The 26,228-nt window shown below is 28.4% G+C and overlaps 1 protein-coding gene across 1 annotated transcript; it reads left to right on the forward strand.

Annotated features, from left to right (window-relative positions):
• The first annotated feature begins 412 nt into the window (after positions 1–412).
• LOC112594622 lies at positions 413–26,228 on the forward strand. The gene is made up of 5 exons (XM_025339510.1): positions 413–865; positions 17,670–17,796; positions 17,955–18,092; positions 18,990–19,145; positions 26,067–26,228. The coding sequence occupies exons 2-5, from the start codon at positions 17,670–17,672 to the stop codon at positions 26,093–26,095; spliced, it is 450 nt and encodes a 149-aa protein (XP_025195295.1). The 5' UTR covers positions 413–865; the 3' UTR covers positions 26,096–26,228.

A 26,228-nucleotide genomic window follows, 5' to 3' on the forward strand; every position in this document is an offset into this window, starting at 1 on the left:
AAAACGTGAAATAACGAGCGACAGAGTGAAAAGGATAGATAGATAGATAGATAGATAGAGAGAGAGAGAGAGAAAAAGAAAGAGAAAAAGAGAGAGACTGAGAGAGACAGAGAAATAAAAAGAGAGAGAAAAGGACAGGGTGAGTGAGTGAGATACCGAAAGACGAATAGACGGAGATCGAGCTAGGTGGTGGCGTGCAAGTATACGCGGGGCGACGAGAGAAAAAATAATAATAATAGTAATAAACCGTCCGACGACGACACACGGTGTTTCGTACACGAGATTAGGTGGAACTGCCGCGGCGCGCCTGGAGCGCATTAAATCAATATGGAGCCTGTGAGCGGCGGCGGCGGCGTCGACTGCTGCCCCTTACAGCCCCGCACAGCGTGCGCGACGCCGTTCAGTGTACGACCGCCAGTCGTCCAGCGCAAGACTACGCCGCCGCCTCCGATCGTTCTCTCCCGCTCACTATATACCTACTCACGATCACCGCATACACACACACACACACACACACACATATATATATATATACAACCGTACGCGCACTCCCTCGCTCACTCGATCCCTCGCAGTCGTCGCTCGCTCACTCGCACACGCGCGCGCAACACGCCCGGCCGCTGAAGACCGCTCTACCGCGCATGACGAAATAAATAATAAACAATAATACCACCGCCGCCGATCACAACTCGCGTACATTATTGTACCATACAGCCGAGCGTACCGTCGTCGTTACGTTTTTATTACACTCCCGACGCATACGCGTACGCAGTCCGCCACCGTACCGCTCGCCGACCGACGTATACCGCTCCACAGCTCTTCAGCACACGCGTTTACCACCGACAGTTATCCGCGCACACACAAGGTACGTACCCGAGACGACCGTCTCGATAATAATATAATATTTTACATTTTACCATGTTCTATTATGATATAATGTCATTTTATACAATGTTTTACCATTATTGTTATTATTATTACTATTATTATTATTGTCGAGTGATGTGAGGAAGATGTTTTTTTTTTTTTTTTGTGGCGATTGCTTCAAGTCTGAAATGGGGGAGGGCACTCGCCGTGGGTACTTTAATAATGTGTTCAAAAATACAAACATATGACAACGTCGTCTTGTCGCTGTAAGACAATATTGTGTTCACGACATAAAAACCCAGATTTTGGGTATGGGAACGCTGGCTAGTCTATACAATATTTTTATTCGACTTGCCTCGAATTAAAAATTCTTCAGCACGTCACGCTACCTTAAATGCTATTATTATTATTAATTTACGATTAAGCGCATTATTGCTATAGACAATACCGATACATGTAATAATTATTATAAATATTCATATTACAGTGGTGCGCACACGATGAGGTAGGATTAAGGGGATTACAACCCAACCACCCCTAAAATAGCTTCCTTCGTGAAATCTTCTCTACATATGTATGATTTGAATAATTTCGAGAAAATTATTATCAACAGCACAACCCTTTCAGTGCACCACAACTACAGCATAATATTACCATATATTCTATTGTATTATATATTGTGATTATTTTCCACTTTTTCGTCTATGTTTGTACTATTATCCGTTGTGAGGGTACAGGTGCTTATGCTTATGAAAGAATGTTTCAAGGGCGTAAGTCCGAACTAACGAACTTGATATTTTTGAAGGACGCGTAGATCGTGGACACCTTTACACGGTACGATATTTACATAGAATTCATAAAACTCCCTCGGGAGTCGGCATGTATCTGCAGTCAAGCAGCAGCCTATATTTTGTACAGTCTAAATCGTGCTCCTTTAGGCGAAAAAAATTTAACGTATATACCAGCGACGTTATGATATATTTTATTCGCTGTCACGTGCCGATCAGACTTTGTGCGCGCTCGTGTTTTTCTCGATGTACACTATACGTTTTATCAAACAGAGATAACATGTGGCCGAATCGCCGATATATATATTGTACATTTTAATATTATAATGTATTTTTCAATAACACATTGCAGCGTGTTTTTATTAATCATGCATTGCACAATATCGCAAGTATTATAATGTATTTTATTATACGTACTTCAAACAATAAACTGTACGCATCTATGTTTAATATATATATATATATATAGGCATATAACAGTGGTCTAATTAAACGGAAAAGTCCATTCGTGTATAGAGATAAAGTGCATTTCATCATACTACCCGAAACAATTATATTATTACGTCTGTATAAATAAAACGTCGAGGTTAAACGGCAATGTAATGTTAAATAGCAGAGTAGATACCTGCCCGCACTATAATATGGTCTGTACTTACATACTACAAATATTTAGAACAATATTGAACTGCTATTGACGATGATAACGTGATGTTTTAAAGATCGCCATTTGTTCCGCTCTAAACGAAACATAAATTATATATATATATTAACTATATACGTTATAAAATATTAATTAAAATGTGATACCACCTATACTATGCGGTGCGAGTCCTAAGTACTTATCTGCAACCGTATTCGGTTTTCTAAACGTCTAAAAAGTATACAATTATATTCTTTTACACGCTTCGACGATGCTGTTATGACTATACTTCGGGTAACTAGATGAGTCTAATTAAAAATATAGAATATTTTTAATAATTATTGTTTAATGATATAGAATCGATATCAAGGACTAAAATTGTGTATAGTACGGCACACTTTATGTAGTATGAAATGCTAATCGAGTAGTACAAAAATATGCAATGGCCTAATTGTTTTTTTTTTTCATTTTATATTTGATTAATTGATTTATATATATATAGGTATATATTAATACATGTTGACATAATTTGTAAAAATAACTTTTTTGCATACCTAATATATAATATGTTATAGAAAAAACGCGAATTACCTACGATACTTAAGCATAATATAAAATCTCGGCTTTTACCCTAGTTGCAACCAACTTCATTTGGACAAAATCACAGTAATTTTTATTGTAAGATTTTATTATAATTATTAATGAGTACTTAATAACAATACGTAGTCAATTTATCGTTGTTATTATCGTATTTTATCTACTTCTTGCTAGTTGCTATACAGAATATTCATTATTTAATTGGTAATTGATATCCCAAACGGGAGGATAATAAAATTAATCATGTATGTAAATACCTCAAAAACATATTTTTGTCGTATTTTTATAATTAAATGTATTAACTTTTTTTATTCTTGAAACTAGCTTTATACCTAATATCATTATATTTTTATTATTATTTATGCATATTTAATCATATTTAATTTAATTATACTTGAACATTAATATTTAATTTATAATTATTTATATTAAATATTATAGTTCCTACTAACTATAGAATTATACTATGACGCTACAAATTTTCCCAAATAAGGTTGGTCTTTATAGTTGGTATAACTAGGTTTGCCCGGGTAAATCCGAAATATGACATTTTGCTTAACTATCGTGAAAAGTTTGCGTTTTGCCTGGGCATTTCGAAGGTTGGCCCATAACATATATATTAAATATATTAATTATTGACTATGTATGTATATATAGATTAATAACGTACTATATTATGTTATTCATATTATAGAAACTTTGACTAATTCATATTTATATGTATGGTTTAAATACGTTTTGGAGACATGGAGAACAAAACATCCGACGGTTAAAATATATATTTTAGTCTTTGACCGGTATTATATATAACTGTTTATATAATTTAGGAGTACTTTAAAATTATTACAAAATCATCGTCACAATTATATTATAACATTAAAATTTATTGATGATGGAGTTAATTTTCTCGTACAGTATATTTACATGTCGATAGTCTATAAGTATTGTTTTTAGACGAGTGAGCAAAAAAGTGTTTTATCTACAGATTGTATATTATTATGATGAAGTAATAATATCATACGTATTACTCATACATCAATATCGTAGATAGGTACGTATAAAATGATTAGCTCTGGCTAAAAGTCGTGTACGATTTATTGCTGAATTCGTCTGTGGGAAAATTATCAGACTGCATTGAGGCACGAAAAAACCCATAATTAGTAGCCGCTCCCATATATTATACAAAGAAACGTCGAATATCATACGCATAGTATCGGTGTAATGAATAAACATTATATCCGGATTATTGAGATTTACGGCAAGGATTACGATAGTAGCTATATGCTTTTATTATTTTGTCGCATTTTTCATATACAATAGCACACGTGATGTTAGATATCTAGTATAAATATAATGTATAAATGCTCTGGAAAATCATCAAAATATATCGCGTCAAATATATCTGCGCAAGCCGCACATATTTATACCGCAATAGCGGAGAAAAACGCCTTCGTACGCCCTCGCCGCAACTGCAACATTATAATATTATCCACATGTGAATATTGAGACCAGCAAACGCATATACACACACGATCGCCGCGATGAAAACAGTCTGAATATAAATGTGTTACATATGCATTTATTCTGTATAGTATATGTATATTATATATTAACAGAATGATCCATTATAAGCATGTTTTCACCCCCGTGTTTTTCTTCAATAATATAACAATTATTTTAAATTTGATTTTGAAATTTTAAATATTTATTTAAATGTTAAGACTTCAATTTAAAATTCTTAAGATTTTTTTGTATTCCATGAAGATACAAAATTTTGTTTTTCAAATGAAAATCCTTTTTTACTGTGAACTATTTAGTGAATAATTTTCTGAAAACATCGACGTATCAAACTCAGGATTGTCTCTAAAATAGAACAAAAAGTCTTCGTGAAATTTAAATTATGATATTTACCAAATCTATGTTTGAAAATTACAAAGATCAAAATTTGATTAAATCCATTATAATAAAGGTAGAAATGATGGATATGTATGTTTAGTGAACCACTCTGTACATATACAGACTTCAGCCATACATAAGCGACATAAATTATAATAAATATATATGATTCGACATGTGTGCTCTACGACGTTTGTGACCATCGACATAATGACGAACATTATTATTATTATATTATTATATATATCATATATATGTATGCTGCGTTCGCTGCAGCATCTGTTCGGTTCGGTTACTGGTCCACATCGAAATATTTAATACAATAATAATAATATAATGATCAGCATTGGGAAGATATAAGTATATAACACTAAAAGAGTTACTTTTTAGCACTTTAATATTCACTTAAAAAGCTAAAATATGCTTAAACATAAAAAAATAAAATTTATTTTTATTCTTTGAAATATATTTTTATTGTAATAAGTTCATGTACAGTAGAATATTTATGGTAAAATACGATAAATATATAGTAGATTTAAGGTACTCAGTGCTCACAGCTCAAGTTTTACGTACCAACTGTTATTTACTATAAAAACGTCAAACTATTTATTTTTTAATACAATTTGTTCAACATCAACGGACGTTATTGGCGTGTACTTGAAAAGTATTAAATCATTTCAATTCAAATCTTCAGGAAGACCATATAGATTTGAATATATTTCTTCTTTAAAAGTAAAAAAAATAAATAAATAAAAAAGCGTTCCCAATATTTTTTAATCATTTCAATTCTAATTTTAAATATGTAATTAAAATGTAAATATATTTATAAGAATGTTATTTAAAAATCGGCAAAAATTAGCAAAACAAAATTTCCTGTACGACATTTGGGAAGAATGGAACAAATTATTATATCATAAATTATAGACGTTCTAAGACTTATCGAAAAAAGTATGTTTTTGGCAGACTTTCCGAGCCCCGGATTAATGATGTTTACGATTCGTATAATATTATATAATATGCGCTGGTACGTCCTAGGCAGATATCTGCAATCTGTTCTCATCCCCGCGCAACGACGGTATATGGGATGAGAACGCACACGCCGTCGTTTATCCAAGATGTTATAGTCTGGACGTTTATTCGCGATAATATTGAAAAAAAAAACAAATAACTGTCGATTGCAGTCGTCCGCGTGACTCTGTAGGCAAACCGAGACGCGTAAATCATATAGGTACTTACTTATACGCTATCACATGGCATTGCTATATATACATATATATATATATATATAGATATGTATATAATATTTATATATCTATACATTACACGAATCATCACAGACAATAAGTCGTAACGTAACGATATTTTACACGCGCGTAATACCGTTAACGAACACAACGACGGCGACGGTAGTGCCTGTTATGTGCACAAAGACCAGCTATGGTTATACACTAGCGCGAAGTTCCGAGAAATGACTTACCGGCGTACCTGTAGCCGAGGACGAGGAGAAAAAAAATCGGCACGAACGCCGCCTCGAAATCTGCGCAGCAGCACGCTGAGTTCAACGGTCGTCTGCGTACACACACGCGCACACACCGCGCGAGACGTGCGTATACCTATTATATATTTTATCATTGAATAATGGTGATGCGACGTGCCTACTGCAAGTTCGCGATTTTAGTTTTTTTTTTTGTGTATAGAGAGAGGTTATAGCGTACAAGAGTCCTCTACGTGCGGCGTATAATATATAACAGCTATGATATTATATATGCGTATAGATGTATTAAATAGGGCTTTTTTTGGTGACTACACCCTGCCTACGTATATTTTATAATAAGTACCTACGACAAGTGTATAGGTATATGTATATAATATGTGGTGTGAAAACGGACTTTCCGGGGCGTTTCGACTAACAGCGTGCTCACCACCATTTTGTCACATTTAACGATGAATGTATTCAAATTCTAATTTTTGGAGTTCTAGAATTTTAAAGTATACTTTCAACTATATTTTGATTTATTATATTATTTAAAGAGAGTCATGTGGCCGATACAAACTTCTTTTTTTTTCAATCGTAAATCAACTTTTTTGTATTGTAAATTATTCAGCAGACGAGTCTTTTGAAAATCTAAATTATTATCTAAATCTGTAACATTCAAACGAATAGTTAACTAAGGATAATTATCTTCAACAATTGTTTTACTAAAATACATTACAGAATCTATGTAATATTGATTGAAGTATTTATTATGCTTGGAAATTAAAAAAAATATTATAAGATGTCGATAAATTAGTGTTAGTTTAAGCTTTCATATAGCTCCCTTATAGCTCCCTTCCGCACCCATTATAATAGACATATTATCCTTAAAATATACACAATTAAATTTATTATAACATACCTAATTAAAAAAACTAGTCAAACCTAGTTAAATTATAGATTGGGATGGTTCATTTGAAGGTTCCAATAATCAGAATTTGAATAGATTTATTATTAAAAGAAAACATAAAGCTGGGGCATGCTTGACGGACCGCCTTATATATATCATATATATTCCGGCTAAACTTTCGAACAATTTTCGACTCGTCAATTAATCTATTATTAATGTAGGGATGACGAACAAGGGTGCAGTTCAGTGGCAGAGGCCAACACCAAACAGGCATTGTGGTGCATTGCTACCGAATAATTTTCTTTATCAATTCCATATTATTTTGAGTGTTAAATCGTACCTAGTGACTGGTATACGCACATAAAAATAATATAATGGACCATATACATAATACAATATTATATATTATTATCGTTTCTGTATATAAGAAGACTCAAATGTGAGTAGACGCCACCATAAATGAGTGTGTCGTCATACTATAATGGTATATTATTTATAAATATATATATATGTCTGCATTTGTTGTCTGCACAGCTACCGCCCGTCGTCTAAAATGTACGCCAACCTATTGAATCAAATGTCATCTGTCGCGCCACTTCGACGACGACGGTCACAAAACGTTTTCTGCAGGTCTACGCGTCAGATTAAAATAGTGTAGGTATATGCGACAGGGTTATTGTTGAAATTAAAACATCTATTCATTTTGGGGAAGCCATTGTGCACCACAGCCGATACCACACCCACACCCTGCGGAGCAGAACGCGATCGTCAAATAATAACATTATATAAACTATACTCTATAGAGGTATACCAATAGTAATAATAATAATAATGGAGAAATATCTGGTGTTATTAATAAGATATATTTTTTGCGTGATTTATACAAAGGACATCACCTACATGAGCTCAATGTATAATAATAATAATAATAATTTGCAATTTACCGTTGGCGTCCTGCTGTCGTCTCGCCATCAGGTGCCTCGCGCGAACGAAATAGTAATGTTTTTACCCTGACAATGCAGTTTATTTACCATAATATACCTTAGTAACTAAGCGACAAGAAACTGAGTTTTCTTGATCTCGGATCGGGTTTCTATAAATCGAATTTAGTCGGTAACCGATATTTATGATAATCCGCCGATCGCAGTTTTTTCGTGTGACCTTATGTTATGCACACGAGCACACGTTCGGAACTCCGATTTATCACTATAGGATATAAATATATAATATCACTATAAATCGTTCCATCATCCTAGTCACGTTTCGAAAGTTATAGGGCGAATACCTATATTGTTTTTCTTTTACATTCACATTTTCTCAATTTTTATATTTTAGCGATCACTGTTTATAGAGTAGTCTGAACGTAGCGGCGGTTCAAAGCCTCAAGCAGTTTGAAAATCAGATTTACATTATAATACATATGTAGTGAAACATTCATATGACAAAATCCCATGGGCAAAAAACTTCTTACTATAGAGAAATTCGTGAATTAAAATTAGATACATAATATTAGATTTGTTACTAATATAGTTATTAAGTATGGTTCTCAAAAATATTTAATTAAACAAAAAAGATTGTTAGATAGAAGTTACGCTGCAAATATATATATATATCATATTATATAATATTATCTATTTTAACCACATATTATTTAAATATAAAAAGAGTTTACTTGACCGATTTCAATGAAAATTTATATTAATAGACTTCTTGAGACTCTGAAAGTGTCTTAGCTTCGTTTCTTAATTCCTATAAGGTGATTAAAAGGTAAATTACAGTGCTCACTGCGCACACTTGAAATTTAATTTTGGCTTACCAAAATCAAAAAAAAAAAAATTGTTTGTATAAAAGGTTCAATTGATTACATAAAATTAACTTTTAAAACTTTTAAAAACAGCCCGTGTCATGTGTTCCTTAGTATTATTTTAAAAGTAAAAGAAAATAATATTTGGTTTATTGTTTGTTTGTAAAATTTACATAAAAAATTCATTATCTTTATAGTTAGTAGTTTATAGACTCAGAAACTACGCGACTAATTTTTATGAAAATTTTTAATTTTTCGTTTAGAGATATCAGAAAAATCTAAATAGTAGTTTTAACTACATTCAAAAATATACTAAGAAGTGTTGCAATACACTACAACGGGATTGCCCACCTCGATCGAATCAGTTCATAAAGCACGGGGTACATGTTACGCCGATTTCTCCTTGTAAAAATCAACAAATATAAAATATGGTGCTCTATATTATATTGGTGTTTCTTGGTTTTAGTAGTAATATTTTAGTTCACAGAAAAATCGGAAGTGTTACTTCGATTTGTGAACTAATTTTGCCGATTAATATTTAGTTAAGCAGAAATGTTCATTGAATGAAAGTTTTGCCATGTTTATACATTTATATGTATAATTATAAATGTAAGTATGATTTGAAGCTGTTTTACGATTTTTTCAATAGTTCTTCCATGTTCTCGTAAATAGGAAGTATAGAGCTCCGGTCAAAGCTTGTTGGACGTATGTTTTTTCATATCATCGGCGATCATTCGTCGCTTTAAATTAGTGTTTAATAAAAAAATAATAAAAAGCATCTGCATTATAGCGTGTGACCGAACGAGACATGATCGCTATATGTTGTCCGGTTATCGCGTCTTCGAATTCAACGTTATTTAATAATATCAATAAATTATAATCAGTTCAATATGCTGTTGCGGTCGTTATTTTTATTGAATTGATCTTCATTTCTCGAAGTTTGTTTAAACCATTTCAACGTTAATATAAATATATATATATATATGAGTACCTATGCGTTGTAAAGTTAATAAGAGCTATACACATAATTTATACACCGTACTATCGTGCGTAACATATTCTATGGTTGTTTGTACTTTATTTTACAAATAGTTTTAAAATTTATTCGCTCACGATACATATTAACAAGGATATTTTTCAATTAAGAGCTAATGCAATTTACTCACATTATAACTTGAGCATAATTTATGTGGGAGAACAGTGACTAAACTGATAAATTATATGCATATATAAGTATTTGAAAACCTCAATTAGAACAAATGTGTAATTAATCGAGTAATAAATGTACGAGTATTATATGATAAAAAATATAGTTATAACTATACGTTTGAAAACTTTTTAAATTAAAATTTTTTACTTAAGAACATATACATTTATTCTTATAAATATTATTTGTATGATGTTTACACTCGGTACAGAAGAAAAAGCAAATTATCACGGAATAATCAATAAAATGTGTATACATTGCATTGCGGCCAAGTATAATATTTCTTACAGTGATTTCACGAGTTTATTTAAGATGAAATACATTCTAGTAAAATCGAACAATAACTCGTAGTAGGAAAGTTATACTGTACTATATAGTTTGAAAATTTGAAGATTACTCTTCCTCGATTATACATTTGAAAATGGCGGGTTTTCAAAATATAATTTCGAGGGTAGTTTCTTCCTATCCCCCGAGGTGTTCAAAGTGTACTTAAGTTATTCAAAACAATATGCGCACACTTTTGTGTATAATTAATGGATAGTCGAGTTACACTGGTGTTATATTGTAACTGCAGTCACACGCCCATATAACATGTATGACATATGTATATGATCGGTGAAACGGAATGTCCACTGTTGAAACGGCTTAAATGGCTTCAATTTAAACAATAATCGGATGACTAACCTTTCGAATCAATTTTAAACTTACTATCTGAATATTTATAATTTTCACATATTTAAATAAGTTGAATGTTTAAATTGCACAGTACAAACCGTTTTATATAAGTAAAATATCATTATTTCCTCTACTCGAAAAACATTTGCAATTTATTTTTTCATCTTCATACCATACTCATACAAATAATATTTAATTTATATAAAATATAATTTATTATATTATCTGTATTCTAAAATACTAAACATTTTTATAATATTTGGATTCAATACCGATATAATTTACAGTATGAATTATTAATTACTGTAGTAAAGTTTAAGATGACCATACGTCCCGTTTAAAATGATATTATACCTTTTTTGAACATTATATATATCCTCATGTTCCGACATTTTTCGAACTAGATGATTTTTGTCCAATTTATAGTTCATAATATCGTTTTAATCTCGCTATATCCGTATTATAATACTTATAATATAAGTGTTCAAGAAAAATAAAGAAAGAAAGTAATATTTTTATTGTTTTGTATTGAGTTATTATATTTATTAAAACCAAAGTTAACAGCTAAAAATTTACTTATTAACAGCAGTTTTGTGTTATAAACATCGATTGCTAACGAACAGTTGTCAGCGATTAGCATCGTACGATATATTCTTTATTTGCGTTTTGTCCAGTGAAGATGTGCAATAATACACATACTGACATTATCTCCAAAATATTATTAAAAAAAATGTTAAATTACTACAATTTTAAGAGGCAAAATCGTTTGTACTGGTTTTTTATTTATATAAATATAGTTATTCCTGAGTAAACTAGTGTGTACAATTATAAAGATTATAATGTGCATTTAACAACCACCACATAACAATTTACGTATGTTAAATAACTCAACTTCAAATTTCTAATTCCAGTATAATTTATCATAATGATAATTATTTGTATCATTCATTAAAATTTAAAGAGATAACTATTATTGTTGATCAATAATTACAAATTAGCTTTGAGTTAAATCATATATATAAAATAAATGTTTAACGTACACACTACACAGCTAAAATAAAGATTTACAATAATATGTTATGCTTTGGGACGTTTAACACTAACTGAAGGCCATTTACTGTGAGTGACTTGAGCTAAAATACATTTATAAATTATGAATAATAGTCATGTGTATATTGGCTATAATATATATAACAACTGCAACCGCATTGTTTTGAAATATTTTTTTAGGCAACACACCCGCATATACAAATCACGACATTTCAAAAGTAGACAAATAACTGAAAGTATACTAAAATATTAAAAACTTATATATGAATACATGAGTACAGCGTTATTTACGTATTTATGTAAGTGACAATAAAAATAACTTGAAAATTATATAACTATTTAGTTTGATTTTATGTAATGTTGAAAAGTTTTTTTTTAATTACTCTGCGTTTTTATAAATATTTTGTTTGTTATATGATTGTTACGATATTCATAATATCAATATGACTCAACAATTGCATATAATTAGATAAGTTTGATTGTTATTTTTTTCTTGATATGATGAAATACTTTTGGCAATAACTTACATTGTAAACTATTCACGTAAAAAGCATTAATCAATGCAGAAAAATATTTATTTTTTTTATTAAATGTTCTATTGATTTTATCAAAGCATAAAAGGTAAACGCGCAAGTTGGCAATTGCATTTTGAGATTTATATGAAAATTAGGTAGATACATTTTGTTTATTCGGTTGAATTAATCAACAGTATTTTTATTATTGTTTTATGATACTGCAGTGTTAACGTTGACCCGAATGATAACGTTAAATTGTTTGTAGTGCAATATTTTAAGGCCGGATTTTATAAAATATATCCTATAAACTAAGGATAGTTTTGTTACAAAAACGTGAACGTTCTATATAGGGTGTTTTAATAATAATTAAAACTTTAAATACGTATACATTTGATAACTAAAGTTACACTCCCAAGAGATTTAAAAACTAATTTCATTCAAAATGCAGAACAACCCTTTATATAAAACAAAATTATATTGTTACATCAAGAACCATAAGTCTATGTCAACCTCAAATTTACATAGGCAAAAAAAATAATTTCTTATCAAAAACTTTGATCATACCTACTTATTATATAGTGACTCTATTTAATGGAAAATACACAATGAAGAGTATTTAAGAACAAATATTTATTTTTTTCTAAACCAAAAAAATTAATTGTTTTCATTTTTTATATTTTAAGTAAACTAAGTTGTATTTTTAAAATCATTAGTTGGGCATTATTTTAAATAAAAACTACTAGTTTTTTAGACTTTAATTTAAGTTGTCTACACACTTTTGCCGACTACTTGGTACCTTCACATTAAATCAAACAATAAGTACCTAATAACACAGCTTTTACTTCAACACGATATAATGTAACTTTATAAATAATAAAAATTACCCTTATAAGTTTAACTATAAGTATGACTTATAGAGAAAAATAAATTGTATAATATATATTATATATCATATAACTTGTTATGATGCAATAAATAAATAATTTTCTTATTTTTATTGAAAAATAGCCAAACACGTGTAACAAATAGTGTATTCGTTTAATCATATACCATTTTATATAGATCTTGCAATTTTTTTACGTAGAGGAAACATCTAAATATACATGTTATATAAATATTTATTATTCCAAACGGTAGATTATCTCGTTTATTATTTTTAAAATCGAATAAAAATGTATTCTTTAAATTACTAAAAACAGAGAAATTATAAACGTAAATGCCAAAAACACTCAACAGAATGAATAGGTTCTCTTGATTAATGGAAATATGATTTTCCTCTTCTTATCTCATAAATTGGATACACGATATATTTTTTCCTGTTGTCTCTAGAAGGAGGTGGTTATTGCTGTCATAAATATTTCATCCTTTTCGTCTTTACCGGTCGTTAACACCACAAAAGCAGACAAAAGCCACTGATAAAATTGATGACTTTTATTATACCTAATATATATATATATATATAATACACGTGCATACACATATATACAGTGCGAATAAACCAAAAACTTGGCAATCATCCACCGGATGTACTAGTAAAGATTTATACAGCACATATTTTGGGGCGCTTCTTTTGCCCGACTTTCCTAGACGTTTATCTTTGTGTAGGTGATAATTATTTTCAAGAATACATTTCAGCATTATTATAGTTATACGCAGTCTTTTGCAGACATGTAGGTCATCGTTAATTCATTGTATATTTTAAAATATACATAATACTAAAGTTTTCCTTCAAAATTAAAAATAATGATTTTTCATTATACTTAAGTATTATTTTATAATATAACTAATACCTAATAAATAATAATTTTGATTTAATAAGAATATAATTAATAAACTATCATTTATTATCCTAAATTAAATTAAAATATGATTATGGTACCGAATATAAATTATAGTTTAAAAGTTTGATAATTATAAAGCATAAATATTAAATAAATACTTAATGTCATTCAATCATATTTTATTAATTATAATTAGCATTTGTATATTATTTTTAAAAACTAAGTATAATAATTTTTGTAATATATTACGTCTTTCAAACTTACTAATTTCCAATGAACAAAAATTGTTTTTTTTGGCCTGAAAAAAAAATTATAAATTTATTTATGTTATGATTTTTTTCTTTAATTTAAAAATAATCAATGAAAAATTAAAGCTAAGAGTGCTAAGATTTATACAAACGGAAAATAAAAAAACAAAAAATTGAAATTACTGATACTAAATTGTATTTGCAGATAAACCCCTCAATGACACAAAGCAACGTTTTAACTTTAACTGATAACAGTATTGTACTTAGTATTACAATTTAAGATAATTTTCTTTTATGTTGAGCATAAACAATATGACCAATTAGGTCATAATATAAAGTTTTATTTGAAATTATCTGGTAAATTGTATACACATTGGTATAATATAATATAAGAAAACCTTATTAAAAATGGAACGGATTATTAGAAAGTCACAAAAGTACAATAATTACTTTGTTTTGTGATTCGATTTTACAGCGCAAAACCATATATTGATGTATGAGACGCAATGAGATTTTAGCAAAAAGAACTCGTAAACACGTACTCCTAAAATTCGAATAAAAGTTACAGTGTGCTCATATGATGGAAAAAGAAAAACACAACAGAATAGATAAAAATCAAGTATAATGAACCATGATTTCTGGTTGTATAACAATTTTTAAGGGTCTACGTGACTCAGAGATTTCAAAAGCTGTAGGTATTATATTACTATATATATTTTATAAAACATCTTAAACGTAGAGTACGTGTACAAGACTCTTAAGGCTTTAAGCATATATATGCCTTCACATTTACATTCATCTACTCAACAACAAGATTTTTGAATATTAAAGCTCTGACATAGCTAAGCATCGCGTATTAATTCTTTCACAGCAACTGTTATAGATTAGAATGGTTAAGTCTATTATTTAAAAGCCGGTGCTATACTGACTTTTACAACGTAATAATTTTATTACAGTATGTCATTCATCTATTATAAAATGATAAGTGCTATTCAATTTTAAAATATTCTTATGACTGTTATACATTATTTTACCGGTTATATATTAATTGGTATTTCTATTTAAGTAATAAAAGTTACACGCATATAGGACATTATAGTATTATACTATAATATTATTATGTTGTAATAATGTTATAATCTTATAATGTTGTACGCGAAATGCTGTACTGATGATATTCATGTAATCTCATTTTGATGTTTTGACCTATCTAGATATGCTCATTTATTGTTATCATGTAATGATAGATATCATTACTTATTAGTTATTATTTATTAATTATTAATTTTTAAAAATATCATAAAATAACATAATAGTACTTAGTACTGTATTAAATTGCTAATTATAAAAAAATAACAAATTCTTGATTAAATAATAAATATAAAATAAAAACTGTCATGACAATTATGGACGTTCACAATGTACGTAATTAATTAAAAATTCAACCATCGATTTGACTATAGAATTGTTGTTTTTCAATTATTACTATCTATAAACACAACTCTAAAACAAACAAATAAATAACGTTTGAAAATAACCCCCTTTATGTTTAACAACTTTCCTTATTACCTTACACCATACGTAACATACTTCTCTAGTTATCTAACATAACAAAGAACAAAGACGCTAATAAATAATTAATAATACACATTTACTGGGCAGTGACCACTAATTTATAATTTCTGTGATCAAAGTGTCGTGTTCACGTATAGAGTTTACAAACAAACCGGATGGAATACGGGACCGCATTGTGAAACGTGACTGTTCGAAACATAAAGGGTAAAACAGAAAGGGTTTTTAGTACTTACATCACGTTCGAAAAATAAATGGTTTTTCTCTATTTTTCAATCCCTCTTTATGAAAGACCAATCAAAACATATATTGTTATGACAAAATCTTGTAAGCTTGTTTTGGTTTTCAATTTTTTGTCAAATACGCAGTCGATCGAAATATGATAATAATAAAATATATTTTATCTATATCTGTATGTGTTCTGTATGTGTGTATATGTATTATTGAATGTGTAACAATAAACATAAGCCATACAGTATTAAATGCATTACAACAATACAACACACAATACATAATGCATTGCAAAATGGGTTATAACTTAAATCTTATTTTACTTGATAAAATAAAAGCATCTATACATGTACAAATCGTGAACGACTTATTATTTTTGGTCGATAATCTTTGGTAAATGTTTTAACAACGATTTGCATTGTAATATATAATATTGAATTTTGAATAATTTAGTCTGGAAAATTCGTTTTCCATATTAAAATATTTGGTATGAATTTAAAATGCGAACGATTATTATATTTAGTTATTTATTTAATGTTTATTTTAACATTGAATTTATTTTTAGCATGAGCTATTTCCCTAAAGAGTATTTAACCTCATGTCGTATATTTCCGAAAATGTCACTCGCAGTTGTTTATTATTTCAAACTTTTTAAAAGGGGCGTATGTTGCTGGACCATATAACTTTTTATGATTTTTATTCAATTTTAGTTAAATGTATTATGTCCAACCAAACATAATTTAATAAAAATATATTCTATGTATTTGACTGTTAACTAATGACTGATTAATAATATTTTACGTAGTAAAAATATTTATGTTATTTTACATATTGTTTACATTCCATAATAAAATAAATAAATAAATATATGATTTTTTATAAATTTGTTTAGTTCTGTAAACATTCTATAAAGTCAATACATAAAATATTAAAGCATTCATTTAAACATTTAGTGAAAAATAAATCTGCATATTCGTAACATGCATGAACACTATAAACCATATCATAAATATAATTAATGTCACTAAAATATTGCGTAGTGAACAAAAAATAAGCTGAATATATATATATATATATTTAAATTGTATTTTAATGTATCTTAAATGTTAATTTTTTTACATACATATTAAATATTATTTGTCTATAACCTATAAATCATAAAATTAATATTAATATTAATAAATAATCTGAAATTAATGGTAACTACAACTTCTCGTACGGTATTCGAGCAACTTACATTTACAAAATCGACCTAAAAACATATTTTGATTATCAAACATGAAATAATTTTTATCGCGCTTAATAATATTAGTATTGTTGTTTAATTTAAAATATACTTATGCTGTTTTTTCAAACACACAATTTATACAATTTGATGACTTAACATTATTTATTGTATGATTTTTTTTTTCAGATGAAGTGTTTAAGTATCATAATGGTTAGCCTGTTGTTGGTTGCCATCGCAATGGTCAGCTCAGACGAAACCGGACTGAACGAACAATCATTGAACCGTTTGACCAGAGCTGCCAATGGCGGAAAAGGTGAATATTCTTTTATTTAATTCCTGCTTATATTCTGTATTATCGTATTATCGTATCTTGATATATTTTATTATATTAAAATACAATATTAGTATAATTATATACAAAACCAAGATAAAAATAGTTTTGTAATTTTAAAACGTTATTTTAATGAACAGATACCAACTGTCACTACGAAAAGTCTCAGTGGTCCCCGTGTGATGAAAAGACCAATGTGAAGGCACGCACGTTGACACTGAAGAAAGGCGATGAAACGTGCGAAAAGACCAAGAAGATCGAAAAGAAGTGCAAGAAAGGTAAAATCTACAACCGAGATTTATATTTACACTATAACAGCATCTAACTAAAATGTGGCATGCGATTACTGACATTTTATTTTTATGGCAGGTCAAATATACTTACTCGCTATATTATAATATATACATATTATATATTGTAAACACACGTACAAACAAGCAATACAAATCATTTGATCTTATTAAAAACCCATTATGAAATGACCAACGAGGCGATAAACGAATCTCTTCCTGTTTAAAAACGGCCTCGGTCACTTACATTTACTAGACAAGTTACTTGGTACTTTATAAATCGTATAGTTTTTTGGTGTAACATTTTTGTTTTTAAAAGTCATGTCGCAATGATAACAAATGGCAATCATAAACATAGTATTTTTGGCACTGTTCCATCTTTTTTACAGCCTTTTAACCGTTTGGAAATACTAAAAAAAAGATGTTATGGTATACACCCGTATCTGTATCAGACCTCATTTTAACGTATAGTAAAGTCTTTTATTTTGAACAATAGCTAAAAAATAACAAAAAAGCAATAATTGCAATTATAACCATAATATACTATTTTTAATCTTAAGATTCTCATAACCACATTTTATAATGACATAAAACATCAGAACAAAAGATTTTTTTTAAATTATTTTCTCACTCTCATCAATCATCCATATCTCACTTTGAATAACGAGGAAAAATCTTTAGAATAAAGCCTACCAATTTATTTATCGATTCTTATTTGATATATCCATCTAACTCCCCTTCTAAGCCTAACTGGTCACGTCCATTAAATTATATAAGCATCAACATACATACATATATAATATATATATACATAGCTAAAGCTTTTGAACAACATTTAAATGCATGTATATATGGTTGTACGTTTTGGGTCGTGTGTTGTTTTAGCATGCCGGTATGTGAAGGGCACGTGGAGTCAATGTAACACGCATAACGAGATGATCAGGACGGACACGCTCAAGGATCCGTCTACTGAGAACTCAAACTGCGAGAAGACCAGACAGATTACGAAAAAGTGCAAGAGCAAGGGACGGGGTAATAAAGGTAACAATATATGTACAAACGGGTCAATATTAACTAAGTCTCAACCTTAAAATCATTTAATAATATTTATAATTATTATATACGTAAAGTCATGTGTAATTAGTTTGAACAAGATAATATTTATATTTTTAAACAATCGATTCACTTGGAAGCTAAAGGAAAAAAATACTATATTTTTAAATCTGAAAAGAAAAGAGTTCGTTTGGAAAAATTCTTATTTTTATTAATTTATTCGTTTTGCAAATTTCTTTGTGGTTTAAAATCTCTTTAAAATCATATAACGAGAATTAAAAAAAATACAATTTCTGTATACTGTGAACTCAACTGAAATTTTAGATGTTGAGTGAAGCAATAAATGTATTGATCTACTTTTTATAATAATGTGTTTCTTTTTTAAAATTTTATTTATTTTTATTATTCTTTTAGTGTCTAAAGACACTTTTTCAATAAAAAAAATTGCATTTTCAAATTTAGAAATGGTTCCTAGTAAAAATTAAATTAATTAATTAGTAAAAAAAAAAAATAAAACTTTCTTCTCAATATGTTTCAAAATAATTTAAAATAGTTATTTTAAAAAATAAAATTTTCTTTACATGTTATAGTTTTAAAAATATTTTACTATTTTAGAGCTGCTTATAGACACTTGAAAATTGAAATGTTCTACTTTTTTAATTTCTTTTTCAACTTATTTAAATATATAACTTGTCTTTGTTTGTAAGAGTAAAACAGTTTGAAAATTAATCACAAAGTTCCTCATTGATTGTTCTTACTAGGTAGTAAATTTTCACGAGAAAACACTTAATTTTATATGATAGATATTGACAAAAATGTCAAAGTTCAATACTGATGGTTAATAATATCATATTATACGAGAACACCGCTAGGGGCTAACCGCTTATATATAATAATGATAACCCGAGGACTCGCAAATTGTTCGTTTTGGATTGTTTTGCAACGCTGCGCTTTGTTTTATGTAAATTGTTGTTAGATGTTTGCGCATTTAACATCAAATCCCTCTTTTGTCATAGTACTACAAATATACACCCATAAGTTATAACACTAACATATATAATATCTGTGTAAATAATTACAAAGGATAATATTATCATTCACAGTTACGTCGTAACTACTCTATTTAGATACATAAATTATATAACAAATTCACTAACTCGCATATACCTGTTTTATAGTTAATAAACATATGCTGATTAACTTTTCCGAAACAACTAACCGTACAAACAATATAATATAAGACGCACTAAAACACATGAAACTACAATGCTGCATTTAGTTTCGGAACTGATAGATTCCAGGAATTTTAATAAGAACGATTGACTATTATATTATTCACAGACAATTTGTACAATAAGACAGTCTTATTGTTTTTATACAAATATAATTTTTGTGATCAAGATGCATTATTGAATTGTTCCGTATTTATAAAATAAATCAGTTAAATAAAAAAAGAAATTGTCACAATGTTAAAAAATAAAAACATAGGTAATATAGAAAAAATTGCAACAACATATTTTTTATATTTCTAATCTATAAACTGAAAAAAAACATTTCAACAAATAAACAAAAAAAAAAAAAATGAAAACTTTAGACAACTATAAATAAATAACGTACAAAAGATCAATAGCATAAAAAAAAATCCTTGATACGATTGTTGTATTTTCTAACGAAGCGCATAAAAACGATCGATACATGTTGTAATTTATTTATATAAACGACTACCCAAATTATTATATTTACTCAATGTTATTTAAAATTTATCAAATAAATGTTTTTAAAATCCTTTCAAAAATAAACTTGTATTAAGAGTTATATTTTTTTTTTTAAAGGCTGTACTTTAGAGACATTCCAAACTTTTGTCGTCAAATAAAAATATCAATGTAGAAGATGACACAATCTTTTGTTTACTGTGCGAGTTTACATTTGGCCATATTGTTAAACGAAGTAGGTCGATTCTTCATATTCACCCGTGTTGATGTTTTTATTTATTTGCATTTATGATCTATTTTCATTATTCAATATAATATGTATATATGTGTTTTAAAAATATCAGTCGATAAATCAACTAAATTTACCGATACAGAAAAGTCGATTTAATATTGATCATCGATTTACCGAAAAAAATTGATAATTATTTATTAATACAAAGACAACTGTTTTATTCAAACGAGACTCGGAAATCAATGATAAATCTTTTTTTGATCTGTAAGCTACAATTAAAGTCGTCAAAACGAACCAACTTTATGCATTAGTCAGTATTAGTTGTTAATAAAAATTTATTAATAGTTATACTATGTATATATGTATTTAGAACATTCAACTACACTTTTATTTCGAGCCGACCCAAATACTGTGTAAATAATATAATTATTCGTAATATAGATAATAATATTATAATATGATATGCGAGAATATAGATTCACTCACCGCCCAATCATTATTGTATTGAATATTCGCTTAACTGCAGTATCGCATTTCGATTAACTGCAGACTTAAATAAATTAGCGATTAAATCGAACTCAATCCCGTGATGATATTCTGGTACAAAATAAATTAAGTTTCATTTATTCCGTGATTCCGGTATGTATACTTGGTAATAGATGATCACTGCAGTGGAGTGCGGAAGTTCATTCGTTTCCGTAATCACAAAATATTTCCGTCTGCAACATATATAAATTATGCGTATATATATAACATCCAATAAGTACTTCAGCGTACCCAAGAAATCGATCGATAAAAATAATTGTTTTAAAATGTTATGTGCCTCTATATTATGTATTACAATAATAGGTATATTGTATATACTAAATATCACGTGGTTTTATTCATTATTCATAGTTTTTTGAGTTTAACTATGTCCTATAGTTACCTACAATCAGTATTATCTAAAACAGATTAGTTATTGAACAAATTAGAACTATTATTTATTAACCCTAAGGATAATTTCTAACTACAAACATATTAATAACGGAGAAACTATACTGATTCAAACTATGAATTAAGTACTTAAGTACATCAACTTATCAACATTTTCAAAACAATGAAACAAACAATTAAATAATTTACAGTAAAAAGTGATTTCTTTTTTGAAAAAATTTCGTATCGCCGCAAGAAAATTCTTAAGTAGTACAAAAATATCAATGATTTGAAAATATGATCTTTAAGTATAATTAGGATTCCAAAAATAAAATTTTGAGTAATTGCATTTAAAATTAACCGAATAAATTTAAATTAATACAATATAACGATTCTTTTATTTGTGTTAAGCTCGACTTCGCTAGGGAAAAAATTTTACCATTTTTTATATTCAATTAAAGTTTTATTTTCCTGGATAGAAACGCCCATTGATGTATTCGTATTTTATTGCTCAATATTATATCGATAGGAGTAAGATCCATAAAACTATGTACTACATAGTATTTGTTATTCTGTAGTCTTCCATTTAAAAAACCTACATGACGATTGGATGAGTAGTTCCCAAGATCATTGGTATCTAAGATTCAAAGATGTGTTACTTAAGACATATCCATGTCAAAAGTTCTTAGAATCCAATTGCAACACTACCTACTTAGTCCAATTGTAAACCTAAATCATCCATAAACTCACTCAAACACACAAAAATTTTCATCAAAATTAGACCAGTCGTTTAAGAGTTCAATGATATATAGAAGAATTACATGTATAAAGATTTATATAAATATTTCACCCGGGTAAATATTTCTGCAGATGTTTCTGTTAGTTCTTTCTGTTACACTGTACCTATTTATCATAATCGATCGTATGTCCGGCCGTGCCGTCCAGGGTAATTGTATAATTGTGATAAACAAGTGGTGAAGCTACGAATAAGTTTATGGAAGTACAATAGCTGTTTATATAAAGGTGAAACTTGTTAATATTTTGCATATTATTTTAATGTGATAGCGACATATATTGTATATATAGCTTGGCTTATTTATTATTGTGCAGATCGACTAAAAATTTCGGTTCGGAAATTTATTGTGTAATCGGGGAGGTTGTCGCTCGAGCACACGTAGCCATTGCCAAACCATAAAACGTAATATATACAATTTTTCACGTATATCATTATATGACATGTATGTATTTCAACCCAAAAATACATATTTCGTATGGAATACTATAATTATCCTACCGGGAATTCGGTTTCCATCGATATTTCTCTGCTACAAAATATCACCCTTAACGTGTATATGTATCGTAGAAAAATAACGACGACCACAACTCATAAACGACAAGTTTATTACACCAAAGGGTGACATTTATTAATTTAATCTTGTTTTTTGTTTGAATATTTAATTTACTGTTAATTTTATGAAAATAATAAATATTATAAACAATTTGCATTCATGTGGCAAACACATACTCGTATTTGTTATTTGAATAACATTGCAGGTTCAGTTATTACTTTATTATAAATAATCTATATTCTATGAGGTCTACTCATTAAGAAACACCAAAATAACCTATAAATATGTAAATAACGTCGCTGTTTGTTTAGGTATGCTAATATATTAATCATTTACCGTGAAAATTGTATAATATATTATGAGCGCGATTCGGAACTATAATATTATATCAGTGAAGACAGGTCGTTGGACGAAAGCCGAAATTTGTCACAACTTACTAACACGCACTGAAGGTACTGCAGTGACAATAAAATATTATTATATTATAGTGTGAGACTGTGCGATTATATATATATATATAATATCGAACCGTTTAACCATGAAACACTCCCGCACGCGTGATAGAGAGCACATGTGTCGCTTATTTTTAGCGGTAACACGATCTTCAGTCGTATAATCCTTTATAAATTAACGACACGACTGTTTCCTGCTCCTAGGTGTCTGCTCATACTTATAAATTAAAATATACATACATCATACACTATTTTAAACAAAGTCGTCGTTTGGATAAGAATTTCCGTTGATGTTAAGTGCCTATATCCTGTATAGGGTGTATCCGGAGTACTCGAAAACTATTTAAATAACAGTTTAAACTTTATTCGATAGATATTATGTACGAGTTTAAAAAATATAGTTTAATACCGATAATATTTTGTTGTGATTGTCAGACATCTTAAATATACGCGCTAGTTACTCACTTAAGTATAGTGACGTACGCCAGGGTAAATTTCTTTCTTTTAAAAAAAAATCTTATTTAACATTTGGAAAAACTATAATCTGTTAAATTGTATGACCTATCAATATTAATTACTTTACTGTTTAGATTTGCAAATATCATTTATTGATAATCTAATAATATTTAAATTATTACTTTTAAAATATTATTTTCCAGATTAAATACTAGATATTAGAGTTGAGATAAATAAAAAAATAATTGTTTGGAATGATTTACCAATTTTAATGTTAAAAGTGCTATTTATTGATTTACTTTGTAGGAGAAGGTGTGAGGATGAAACCCTTCGTGGGTCTTGGCGTCTTGCTATAGTATAAAGTCTATAAAATTAAATAAAAATTTCTGTGTATTACCTAAACCGTATAAGGTAGTATTAAACATATAAATCATATATATGGGACAAGAGATAACACCATGACAGGATGTGGAGAGGATAAACATTTAAAAAAAAAAATATTTACCTTTAAAATATCTGAAATTACTATACAATTATTCTTATACACAATAATTGCTATGTATATTATTATAAAATTGAAAAAAAATTGAATTTATCGGATTTATATTTGTGTTAACCGACGATATGAATCAATTATTAAATAAACTAATCTCACAAAACACATACAAAGAGTCTTGGAAATTCCAATTCCAGGATTTTTAAATTATGCAAGATAGGATTTATAGGATTATTATAATATATATGCGATATATAGGATTCCGAGGCCTAACGATAAATAATATATAATAATAATATATACAGCAATAAAATTACCATGAGCTTTTAAACATGAAATATCAAAACAAAAAATATAATATAAAAAAAGATTTTTATTTGCAATTTTTATTACCCGTATACGTTATGTGGAAGTTGGTACAGATTTATCGTTTGAAAATAACTGAACTTAAGTCTAATTATAAAATATAATTATAATTCTGCAGGCTGCAATTGCTCTTTGAATTCGTGTAAAATGGCCAATATAATAATTTTATTACATATCACATATAAATTTATTATTATATATATATATAAATGTTTGTTAATTGTTAAACCACTTATAACTTATATTATAGTTAAGTACATAGAGGCACATGGAAAGTAAATCACAATGTTTGTGGTTTATGAAAAACACTTTTGTTTTTGAATATTAAGCAAAACTATATGTAATCAGTGGTGTAGCCAGGGTTTTCGAAAATAAAAACCTTTTAAATATTAAATTTGTATTGTTTTCACTAGTGATAATGCTTATACTAATTATACATAACCAGATATATACCTGATATTAAACATATCCTACTGAAATAGATAAAATTCTTCACAGCTTTTTATTTATGTTAAATTATTACAAACAATTTGCATCTTAATGAAGTACTTATAATATATTATTATTTAAATTATTCTATAATTATTTTTTTTATTTTCATAAAAGTTCAATTTAAATTTCATTCTTCTGGGAGATTTTCATAAAAACGGTAAATACTTTTTTTTCTATAGCATTGTCAATACTCGGCAAAAATACGATTTTCCCTTTAGGTTAGGTTAAGTGGAGAGGACTGTTTTTATTACGCCTCTGATATGCGTATATATAAAGATAATTAGAATTATATTGATCGACGTAATTGGACATCCCCGAAATCGAAACACCGAAATAACAACTCCTCCCCCCTTGTACAATTAAGATTTATCAATACCAAATCCTAAATTCCATTAATTTGTGTACGAAATTTAACTCGATGTGTTTTAATGTGTTACAGGTAACAAGCAAACACGCAACAGGCAATAAGCACGAAAAATCACCATGAACACACACAAACAAGCGCGTAAACGTGTATAACAGAACAAAAAAAATAAAAAAAAAATACAAATAAATTTCCGTCTCGTTATCTCCTCTTCTTCCTCATCCGCCGTGTGTGTAA

This window comes from Melanaphis sacchari, unplaced genomic scaffold, assembly GCF_002803265.2.
Source record: "Melanaphis sacchari strain LSU unplaced genomic scaffold, SCAv2.0 Contig23_pilon_pilon, whole genome shotgun sequence".
Classification (NCBI taxonomy): Eukaryota; Metazoa; Arthropoda; class Insecta; order Hemiptera; family Aphididae; genus Melanaphis; species Melanaphis sacchari.